Here is a 12,615-nt window from a genome sequence, read left to right on the forward strand (position 1 = left end):
TCACTTCTAGCCCATAGCATCACCATAGGCTGAAACTGATCCCAAACAATGGCGATTGTCATCAGAAAAACAGAAAACAAGTGGCAGTGAGAATGTGGAGAAGTTGGAACCCTTGTGCATTGCTCATTGGAATGTTACAGCTGCTAATGCAAAACAGTTTTGGTGGTTCCTCAAGAAGTTAAACACTGAATCACCACAGTGATCCAGCAATTCCATTTCTGGGTATATACACAAAGTATGTGTATTTCTAGGTATACAGATACTTAAGTAGATACGTGTATGCCAATGTTCACAGCAGAATTATTCACAATAGCTGAAAGGTGGAGACAACCCAAATGTCCATCAACGGATGAACGGATACACAGGAGGTCGTACATACATATGGAATGCATGCCATAACACGGATGAACCTTGAAGACACTATGCTAAGTGAAAAAAGCCAGTCACAGAAGGAAAAATCTCATATGGTTCCACTTATATGAAGTCCCTAGAATAGGCAAATTCAGAGAGACAGAAAGTAGAACAGAGGTTCCCAAGGCCTGGGGGAGGAAGGATGGGGAGTTATTGCTTAATGCTTACCGAATCTCTGGGGTGATAAAAATTTTGAAAAGTGTGGTGATGGTTACACAACATGTGATTAATATCACTAAATTGTACACTCAAAATGGCAAATTGATGATATAAGTATGTATCTTACTGCAATAAAAAAATAGAAGAAAATGCCTTCATGACTGTGATTTCATGTTACGATTCTTTGAGCAATGGCATAACTGAGTTCTTTAAACTGTCTTACTCGTTTATGCTGACGCATTTCTTGGCCATAATTTTGGAAGATGAACCAGAACTAAATTTGAATACATGGCTATGCAGTTCCTCTGCTAGACTCTCTGTGCTTTGCTCCTTTCTTTCCTCCCACATTTCATCATGTTAAGGTTCTAGTTAGTACCATGAAAACAGAGAGGCGAGTGCTCACCATTTAAGTATTTTCAATTCTTGGCTAAACATATTTAAGTGGTAAAAAGGAAACATTCCTTCCTTTTCCTTAACTAGTATTATGAGTGAGATAAATCTGAAAATGAGCCAACTGCCTTTTGAACTGACCTGGGGTCAAAGGTGTCTGATGTAATTATGGCCCAATTACTATTTGCTCCACGTGGCACGTTGTTCTTCTGTGCCCTTGGGCAGAACAGGGCTGTGGGCAGGAGTGCTGGCCGCAGTCAAGCTTCCCTGTGACCTGACTTCTCTCAATCTGGTCCCTCATAAATCAATGGCTAAAAACTAAATTAAGTGACATACAAAGGGCACCCAGCACTCAAAAGTGGTAACACTGTTCTCTCGACTGAGTGTTGGGTAAGTGACTTCAATATCAACCCAGGGATGGAAAGAATTGAAAACAGTCCCTGGATTTTATTTTAGGTGGCATCCTGAAAATGGCTTTTAATAATTCAGGGCTGATTGAAGGGAAAGGACGCACATGAGCCTGAAAGACCACCCCTTAACTAGCTAAATCACTTGTTTCAAGTGTTTTTTTTTCGTAGGAATGTGCCATCACAGCAGACTCCGAAAGACAGCAACATAAAAACCTACAAAAAATAGTCTTATTTTCTTCTCAAGTAGATGCCACAAAAGGTAGTTGTCTTGAGTGGAAGGAGCCACCCTTTTTGCAGCTTGTTTGCTTTGCTGAGCTCTTCAAGAAGCAGAGCTCTAATTATTCATTACAATTGTAATGAGTCCCACCATTAGAAATGGAGCAGTCCGTTGGAAAAAGCTAGAGGATGGCAGAGCACACAGCTCTCCCACTCCAGCTAAGAGGTGAGGGTCGTCCTCCGAAGTATGTGATGTGTTTACTCCAATCTAGTAACGCCTAACTGAGCTTTCCGCTGAAGGATTTTTTTTCCCCATTAGCAGTCAGAAAAGGCAGGGGATTATACCTCAAGGTCATCTTCTACCATCCTTCCAATTGCTCTCTCCGTTCAACACATGTTGAACTTGTTCCGTCAGCGAGGAGTGTTCCCTGCTGCCCTAAGGCACAGCGCCCAGAACGGACTTTAAGCACGGTGCACTCGTGTAATAATTTTATTATTTAACACCTGCCTTCCTGCTAACTCCACGAGGAATCCAAGAGAGTAAGGCCAAGAGAGTAAGATCTGTCTTGTCAGGACTGCAGGCGCTGTTAGCACAGGGCAAATATTTACACAGAAGAAAATCAATGAAAGGTGGTGAACTACCATCACTAGTATGAACTATCAAGTATGTATCAAGTAGTATGAAGTATCAAGAGGGCATCACTGTTTGGCAAGAGAAGTGAAACACCTTATCGCTCGTTAGGAGCCCTGGATTCACATCCTAATTCTTACTCTCTCTCCTGTAAAGATGGACAAGGTATTTTCTGGATTAAACCTTAACCTTCTCATTTGTAAAAATGAAAAGGTTACAGTAGGTCATTTTCAGGCTCCTTTCTCGCTCTCCCAAATCTATCTATCTCAGGTCTAGACCTCGGGGCCAAGATGATAGTCCTAAGGTCTAGACCAACGGCCCACTTAGAGGTCTACGGAACCCCCATCACCATATTACCTTTGCCCTCTTCTCCCCAGGCTGTTCCTTGTCTCCCACCCTCAGGAAGAGGCGTTTTCATGCATCTGGTGTCTAAGCCAGAAAACGGGGGATTAGCCTGGGCTCTTTTTTCATACCTAACCTGTGATCCAGTCAATTCCACTCCCTTAGGAACTTGAATCCACTGACTTCTTCCCAGCTGCACGGCGACTAGCGCAGTGCAGATCACCAGCACGCCTTGTGCACGTTATTGCCAATGCCCCTCACTGGCTGCACCCCTGTCATCTTACCCAGTCTACCCCATCCTCCACACTGCAGACTGAGCATCTTTGTAAAAACTGCAGCTTATATCACATCACTTTCTTGTTCAAACCTTTGGAAGGCCCACACTGGTTCTTATAACACAAAAAATCCTTTATCATCTGCACCTTGCTAATCTTTTGAAACTCAAATCTACTTCCCCTAGATTCATTCTTCCCTTTTATTCTGCTTCAGCCAAACTGACACTGAAAGCTGCCAAGACACAGAGGGCTGTCTTCCTGTCTTCTGGGCGTTGGTGTGCCCTGCTCCGTCTGATGCCCTTCCTCTCTGCCTTCTCCCCATCTTCACTTGGCCAGCACTTATTTGTCCTCACTCAGCTGAGGTACCAATTCCTCCCGGAAGCCTTCCGTAACCCTCCTAGGACAGCGTATTTCCCCAGCCATGTGCTTACTTAGCACCAATCACGCCTCCTGTCTTGTTAGACTGCACTTGTCAGTTACTTGGTTCCTGCACTTGAACATAAAAAACTCAAAGGCAGGTTCACCAAGTTTTATAATATCTGGCATATAATGCTCAGGAAGTATATGTTGACTAAATAACCTTGTATGGTTCTACAAAGTAATGTAAGAAAAATTTTTGTAAAGGGAAGAATTCTTCTGTAATGTAAAGTCCTGATCTAGTCTATCTTAAAATCTTTTTGTGGTAGGCAGAATAATGGCCCCCAAGAAATCTATGTCCCAATCCCCAGAACCTGTAAATATATTACATTACATTGCAAAGGGAACGTAAGGTAGTGGGTGTGATTAAGGTTGCTAATCAGTTGATGTGAAAAAAGGGAGCTTGTCCTGAATCTTCTCGGTGGCCCCAGTATAATCACGTGGCTCCTTAAACGTGGACGAGGAAGACTGGACGTCCTACATGTGTTGCTAGCTTTGAAGATGGAGGAAAAGCACCACAAGCTGAGGAACGCAGGAAACCTTCAGTAGCTGGAAAAGGCAAGGAAGCGGATTCTTCCCTGGAGCTTCCATCAAGGAACACAGCCCTATGACACCTTGATTTTAACCCAGCAAGACCTGTGTCTGATTCCTGACCTACAAACTGTAAGATAATAAATCTTTGTTGGTTTTCAGCCACTAAGTTTGTAGTCATTTGTTATAGCAGCAATAGGAAACCAATACAGTTTTAATATTGGGATTTTTTTTAATTAAGGGAATTTTGGCTAGTAAGCTTAAAGTCCCTAAAATTATTTAAATCTTATACATCAGGAACTCTTCTATTCTTACATAGGGAACAGCTACCTTTCAGAAGAGTTATGATCTGTCTTCACTGAACAAACCCTTAATGAGAGAAGGGTAAAAACAGACGCTACTATTTCTGCAGGTCACTTTTTAAAGAAATTTTAGTTTTAAAGAGCTGGAATATCTACCAGGAGCAGAGATAAGGTAAATCAGGACTTCAGAATTATAGAAGTTCAGAGTATAGTCTATAAGAGTTAAATGCCCATTTGTCCACCTAATGAACAGAACGGGTTATGATCCCAAAATCAATCCCAGCATCTATCACTCTTCTTATAGCAATTCAGCCAATTAAAACCTTTTAATTTGGATGCACAATCCTGTTCACCAAAGTCCACATCAATCCCAATGATCTCAATCCTGGCCAGAACTCCTGGCATATAGATTCTCTAGCTGAGCTCACTGGATATTCGAGTTTGGAGGCCAGCTACTGTATAAAGGTTCTACTATGGTCGAAGGCAGGTAAGTAAAATGCAAATATGCCCTGAGGATTCATACTTTATGGCATTACAAGTTATTACCTCAGTTATCAGTTAACAGGTTATATGTTAGGCATGTTATATCTGACATTAGTAGTCATGTTATATCTGACATTAAACTAGGATGTCACTGGAAATATGTTTTTAGGAACACACATTCGAGGAGAAAGAGGCAGGGATAGGTAAAGCTAAAAAGAGAATTAAAAAGATCCTAGAAGATACTGACAAAAATAAGAGGGATTTAGCATCAAATTAAACCAATTTCTTCATTTGGTTCAATGTTGCTCCTAGTCACGCCACTCAAAATTCATCTTGTGACATAAAGACAACTACCATTTAGAAGCACCTATTTTATGCTGGGTACTTGACGGAGTGCTTTACATTCAGGATTGCTCATTGTAAGGACAATCCTAAGGCACGTAGGATCAGCCCTCCCATAGCCAAGGGAAGAGGTTCAGGAAAAGAGTTAGTACTTTTCTAGGGTCATGGAAGTAGAGAGGCAGAGCCAATATTCAGATCCAAAGTCTTTGTTCTTCTCACTGCACAAGCTTGACTTCAGGCCACAGATTCATTTCCAAGGGCTGTTTTCCTTCCTCCTTATCACCTCGCAGTTGGCCACTTTGTGAGGGCCTCCAGTGGGACAATTCAGGGCACTGCATAGTGGCAAGTCTGTCTAGAAGGGTCTTCCTTTCTCAATTTCCATCTGCTGACTATCTCTGGCTTCCTGCCATTTGCTCAACTGTTTTGTCAAATGTTTAGATACTATGGTGACAGAGTAAATAACTAAAGTATGTTGCTATGGCAACCATCAGGCACTTAATCTGAATTTGGATCTTACAACCATGCAAAATTTATGCCACCAGGGGCTGGGTTGGAGTGGGGGGAAGGGGAGGAATGGGAAGTGACTGCTAATGGGTATATGGTTTCTTTTGGCGGGGGGGATAAAATATTCTAGAATTAGGTGGTTATACAATTTTGTGAATATACAACCACTAAGCTGTACATTTTATAAAAGTGTTTTTTATGGCATATAAATTACATCTCAATAAAAAACTGTGGCTATAATCAAAAGAGTCAGATATCACCAAGTATTGGAGAAGATGTAGGGAAATTATAATCCTCATATATGGCTGGTGGGAATGTAAAATGGTACAGCCACTTTGGAAAACAGTTTGGCGGGTCCTAAAAACGTTAAAAAGAGTTACTTTATGATCCAGCAATTCTACTCCTATGCATACATAACCCCCCAAAATGAAAACATATGTCCACACAAAACTTGTATGCAAATGTTCACTGGAGCCTTATTCATAATAGCCAAAAGTAGAAATAGCCCCAAACACCAAGCAGCTGACAAATAAATGAAATGTGATGTATCCATACAATAGAATATTATTTGATTATTAGAAGGAATATAGTACTGATACATGCTACAACCTGGGTGAATCTTGAAAACATTATGCTAAGTAGAAAGACACCAGTCATAAAGACTATCTATCGTATGATCCCATTTATACGAAATGTCCAGAATAGGCAAATCTATAGGGAAAAAAAGTAGATTAGTGATTGCCTAGAATTGGAATGGCTAAGGGGGGAAATGGAGAGTGACAGCTAATAGGTATGGGGTTTCTGTGTGGTGACGAAAATGTTCTAAAACTGACTGTGGTTACGGTTGCAAAGCTTTTTGACTATATTAAACACCACTGCAATGTGCAGTTTCAGTGGGTGAATTATATGGTATGTGAATTCTATCTCAACAAAGCTGTTGAAATTTATAGAACATTATTTACCTAAGTTTTAGACTATTATTTGCCTAAAACTATGCTAGTGAAAATATTGACTATACTGAGGGGATTCGATTCTCTTAAGGAAAGAATAAGCCCATAATATAATGACAACTGGATTTATGTGAGACCAAGTTCAAGATTTTAGCAGGTCTATAGAAACGCTGCCTTCAGAAAACCTGTAAGTATTGACATGTCTTCTAACACTATTGCTCTGTCTCTTTTTCACAGTAGTAGTTTTGGGATACATGAAAAATTACTATAAATTAACCTAAGTAAGAAAGCAGAACAGTGAATAAATTTACCTTAATGTATGTTTCCACAACAAGTGTTAAGAGAGCACCGACCTACAATAAACTTATTTCTGGTTTGGAATTGAATATTACATTTTATATATCATTTCACATTTGAGAAGCTATTTTATTATGAGAAAAATACTCATTTGCAAAATTTTGAAACTATTTCCTCAGTATCTTAAAATTTCACAGTAAAAAGAACAGTCAGTACTCCATGTCTAGCATAAACTGTCTGCATTCTTAGTTTTGACATAGAGAATGGATTATGGAGAAACAGGACAGGAGAAATCTTTAAGGGGCTTTCGCAGCACTCAGGCTAAAAATCATGATGCTGAACCAGGGCAGTGTAGATGGAGAGTAACAGACCAACTAAAGAGACCACAGGGAGATACAATCACTTGGATTTGGTGATTGGATATGTACTGAGAGCGGACAGGCTTCCGTGATTTCTTAGGGTAAACTGAGGAAAGCTCCCAGGCCATCCTAAAGCTTCCCATTCTAGGTCTCTTCCAGGTTAGAAAGACATAATTCTATCCTCAAAAAAATCCTTCCATTCAGTTGAAAATTCTTTTGCCCACCCAAACTTACCTTATTTTAGTTTAACAAAACTTAAAGTACAAATAAAAATGTATCCCTTAACGTGTAAAAAAATCTAGAGGTACACTAGAGGTGAATCACCAAGTTTTAATGAATTGAGTTTAGGGTCCACCATTTCTGTTCCGAAATCTAAGAAACTCCCTCCTCAGAAAGGAATTTGATAGATATATGTAGATGAACATATCATTATACAGACAAGGAAACTGCAGCGCAGGAGGATTAAGTTCCATGAAGTAAGCTAGAACCAGAAGGAAGATTTGAACTTAGTTTTCACAACTCTTAATTCAGTTTTCTTATACTCTTAAACTCATCTTATATAAGATATAAATTTAAAAAATAATCTGTATAAAGACTATCCCTACGTTTTATAAATCAGATTATTTCAAATGCATTAGGGGATAGTAATTCTACATATATCTGCTCACTGGATAATAAGTACTGAAAAACTTTAAATTATACAGTTACACTTAGGGAAACTGCAATGAAGTCATGGAAGGAAGGAGTAAAAGGAGCCAGGATTCTGAAGCTACGACTGACCTTTATACATATGCAACTAAGTCTCAGTTCTTAAAAATGTCACAAGATCAGATTTGAGAGACACAGTCAAATTGCCCTTGAATAATATATAGAATAAATTAATTTATATACAAATAGTATTGCATATCATCTGCTTATCCTTTCTTTTAATAAAATGCTTTCATATCCCTTGTCAAAATTATTTTAATTTGCTTTAAGTCCACTAGGGAAAAGCAAAGACAACGGGCTCAATCAACTGGAAAGCCAAATTATGAGTTACATTTAAAAGTTACCAAATTACCTTACAGAATAAATAAGGATCGATTTGTAGAAACTGGAAAGTCTCATCTTTTACTCCAAATAAAAAATACAAATAAAAAACAGGACATGGATAGACTGATGATATTTGTAATCAGCCAAAGAAGCAGAAAAGAGCAGATGAGAGGAGACACTGCACTTCATCCACTGGAGCCTTATACAAATCCAGGTGAAGTCGTGCTAAACACAGTCCCAGTCTGGGATGTACTAGAACTCTCCAGTCCCAGGATTCTGATCAAAAATTACCAGAAGCTGCCTTTTTCTAGGCTGCCCTGTGGTTCAGGCAAAAATTCCGTAACTCCCAACTTTAAGGGCCAAACCACATACCCAATAACAAATACCCTAAATTACTTTGTAACCAAAGTGATTATAGATAATTAAAGCTAGATGTCCCATTCAATACCAGTGTACGATGTATATTAATATATGTTCATGTAGTACATTATTTGCCTACTGAGTGTAATGGAAAGATTCTATAAACAGGTTGCGTAAGACTGTAGTAGCACATAAGTTCATCGGTTAGAGATCAAAGCCACAGTGATGACAGAAGGCTGAAAGTGGTAGACAATGTTCTAATTTATAAAGAAAGGGCTATATGTACATTTAAAGTACCTAGTGTGAAAACATGTACAAAGAATACCAGGTTTAGCATTTATAATAGCCTAAATAAAGAGCCATAAAGAAGTGGGTAAATGATGGTACACCCGTACGCTGGAACACTGTGGAGACATGTGACATGCATGGCATTCCACAGAGCTGAATCTGTACCTGCCAGTGTAGAACTAGCTCCGGAACATATTAAGAGAAGAAAAGCAAGATGTAGGACGGAATAAACAGTATGGGGTGGGAAGATGACTTATTTTCGAGGAACAGCAGAAATAAAGTTTAAAAATACCTTGTGGTATCTTCTTAGCAGTGCCTCTTTTGCATCTAGAACTTCTTTTTCCAGGTATTCTTCTGTCCTTTCCCAAGAAGTCTTGTTCACCCCTGGGGTCTGCACAAGGAGTGTTTTCTAGGTTCTCACCTGCGGCCACCTCGCAGCTCAGCGTGCAGCTTTCATTATTGTTGAGACTGTCCTGCTCAGACACTTCAGGCTTGCCCATGGCACGGCCACTGCTGGTCAGACGCTCACGCCCATCCCCTTCAAGCTGGTTTTCATTTTCGTCGGAGGCAGAAGGCAAGCATGTTACCATACTTTCCACACAGTCACCAGGATGGCACCCATCTTGTGGTTCTATCTGCGGATTACATGTAGGAGTTTCACTGTCATCCATTAGAGCATCTTTTGTTGAACCATGTAAGTCTCATTAAAGTCCTTCCATGTCTGCAATGACAAAAAGAGAAAAGCTACTTCGTTTTCTAAACACTGGATTCTCAGTGATCGTTTATTTTCTGCTTCTCTTGGGTTGTTTGACTGAAACCAGGGAAGGAAAAGAAAGGACTGAAGCTCCTTTCTGCGACCTCTTCCCCACTCACAACCCACCGCGTCTCACCTCACCTAGTTCTCACTTGACTACCATGGCTGCGTGTATATTAGCTGTGGAGCTTGTCAGATTCGGATCTAGGCCTATTAAATCAGAATCTCTGAGGATCTGAGCCCAGGGACTGACAGGTATTTTTAAGTTCTCTAGGTGATTCTAATGTGCGTCGTGTTGGGATCACTGCCTTAATGAAAGAAATTACTGGTTAAACAAGGTTATCTGCTAAAATCAATCACTCATCTTATCGCTGGACATTTAACCATACAAGTAACAGTTATTTGTATTAAGTTTTTGTCTGGCCAACAGCAGTATTTGCAAATGAAAACATTTAAACATATTTTTAAAATACATTGAAAAAAGGCATGTGAGGGAAATTCAGGTAGCATATATTTACACCATATTCTCATTACATCGTTTACTTCCAGAAAATAAACCCTGGAAAAGTACCTTAGAATTGTTAGCAAATTCCTTTTATACAATTGAAAAAAAAAAAAAGGACATGATTAACTCTAGGCTATCTAGTTGAGACCTGGAAAAATCTAAATCTATTCCAAGGAGCCTGCTAACATTTTAAAGATACAAAATGGATTATAAGTCCTTTACCAGTCATGTTTTATCCCTTCTAAAAGTACATTACATTTTAAAGAAAATGATGTTAGCTAGATTTAGATTTACTTTTATGTTTGCCAAGCATTATTTTGGGCTTGAATCAAATACAATATTCCAATAATTTTGGAAAAACCTCAATGATAGGACTTTAAAAAATTATTCTAATTAATAAACACATGCTGACTCTTTAGAAACATGTAAAGTAAAATTCTTTAAAAACATTAAAAGGAAATATAAAATATAACATTAACTCTACACTGATTGTATCATATGTTTTCAACATATTTTGTAACTGGAATATTTTATTTGATTCAGACATTAAAGTACTGCTTGGCAAAAATAATCTAAATCTGGCTGGTACCATTTTCCTTAAAATATATACTACATATCTCCACTGATAGGTAAGCAATATAAAGAAGTAAAATGATTTAATCTGACTAGAATAACTTAGTATAGACCTCAAAGAAATTCTAAACAGAGTATAATTTTTAATTTAAGAATAGTTATTTTAATGGAGTGTCTTCAAGATCACTATCGTGAGAGAATTCAAACTCAAATGACTTTTAAAATGTATGTGGCTCAAACAGTGGAAACAACTAAAAGTCCATTAATGAATGAACTGAAAAACAAAATGTGGTATAATCATACATATTATGTTATTAAGAAAATTATTCAGCCATAAAAATAAATGAAGTTTTGATACATGCCACAACATGAATGAAGCTTGAAAACATTATGCTAAAGTGAAATAAGCCAAGACACCCAAGGAAAAATATGACCCCAGTCCATTTACCCAAAATACCTAAAACAAGCAAATTCATAGAAAGTGGATTAGAGGTTCCAGGGGCTGATGACAGGTGGAAAAGGGAGTTACTGCTTCATGGTTATAGAAATTTTGCTTAGGGTGATAGAAAAGATACGGAAACAGTGATGATGGCTGCACGGTGAATGTAATTAATGTCACTGAATTGTACACTTAAAAGTGATTGAAATGGAATATTTCGTGTTATACATGTTTTATTACAATGAAAATATTAAAGAAATTTATGGCTAGATAGGACAAACGTCAGCCCTTAAAACCGGTAACAGTCTCAGTTGTTTTCTAATTTAAATAATCAAGTCACATTCTGACCTGTATTTGCAGTTGAAAGTATGAAGTTTTACTTTTACTCGAAAGAGACACAGAGGTCACGTGCCAAGGGCGATGGTGAGAAGTAGAAAGCAGGCTGGAGAGCCCCAAACAATAACAACCATTTCTTGCTGAGTCTCTATCACGCATTAGATACTGGGCCAGGCGCTTCCCATACCTTATTTCTCATTTTCCAAACAAGCCTACGTGGATGTGTTCATTGTGTGTTTTAGATGAAGAATTGGAAGCTCGGAGACCAAAAACAATGTGTTTAAGATCATTTTCCTGGAAAGAGTGGAACTGCATCTGAAACCAGGTCTTCCTGATTTGCGTCTTATGCAGCACAGCAAAAGATGGTTGAGAGCAGAGGCAGACCATGGCTCAAATTCTGGCTCGGCCACTCAACAACCTGCGTGACGTCGGGAAGTGACCTACCGTGTTTCCCCGACAATAAGACCTCACTGGAAAAGAAGCCCTAGCATGATTTTTCAGCATGACATCCCTTGAACATAAGCCCTAATGCGTCTTTTGGAGCAAAAATTAATATAAGACCCAGTCTTATTTTCAGAGAAACATGGTAGCATCTCCAAGCTTCAATTTTCTCATTTGTAAAATGGGAGACCTTTAAGACCTACCTTGAAAAGCCATTTTTGAGGCTTAGACAACATGGCTCGTAAAGCACTTAGCAGAATGCCTGACCCGGGGTAAATGCTCAATGAAAGTTAGCCATTATTACATTCCAAGAAATCTCCCAGGTAGGCATTAAATGCCGCTAGGTTTACTCTGCAGGTCTGTCGCCTCACTGCAGGTACAGAAACAGCGCTTTTCCAACCCCCCAGGAATGATTAGGTTCTCGACAGACTAATGTTGGCCAGCGTCATTTGAGAATGCTGGGAAGTATTAATTTATGGTGGGGATATCTCATCTAGTTCCTGCAATGCTTCAGCATCTGTTCTGCACACCTGTTTCAGATGATTCAGATACCTAGATATTAGTGATTAAGGCTCCTTGGTGGGTATAAAATTACAGCTCACATTCGCAGCTTTGTTGAGTGCCATGTATCAGACCCTGAGGAAAACTCTTCAGACCAATACTTTTATTTAATTCTCATGATGACCATAGCAGACAGGTAATTTTAGTCCCATTGTACTAATGAAGAGACCAAGTATCATATCTTGTCAAGAGTCACTCAGCTAGCAAGTTTAGAAATGCAATTTGGAAGAGTTATGATTGTGAGGCCATACTCTTAATCATGCTCTGTGGACAATGGGGAGAAAGTGACTGAAAGAATTTTTCGCTC

At 38.9% G+C, this 12,615-nt stretch overlaps 1 protein-coding gene across 2 annotated transcripts in view; it reads right to left on the bottom strand.

Annotated features, from left to right (window-relative positions):
- The window catches only part of CNST (consortin, connexin sorting protein), a 77,926-nt gene that overhangs the window by 39,106 nt on the left and 26,205 nt on the right, over nucleotides 1-12,615 (bottom strand). Inside the window, exon 2 of one of the 2 annotated variants that reach the window (XM_081039029.1) lies at nucleotides 9,121-9,420. In XM_081039029.1, the coding sequence (XP_080895155.1) occupies nucleotides 9,121-9,370 (250 nt within the window). In that variant the 5' untranslated portion in view covers nucleotides 9,371-9,420. Of the gene's footprint in view, nucleotides 1-8,991; nucleotides 9,421-12,615 lie in introns of both variants that reach the window. The other variant, XM_081039028.1, reaches the window with a different exon arrangement.

This window comes from Rhinolophus hipposideros, assembly GCF_964194185.1.
Source record: "Rhinolophus hipposideros genome assembly, chromosome: 26".
In the NCBI taxonomy this organism is placed as follows: Eukaryota; Metazoa; Chordata; class Mammalia; order Chiroptera; family Rhinolophidae; genus Rhinolophus; species Rhinolophus hipposideros.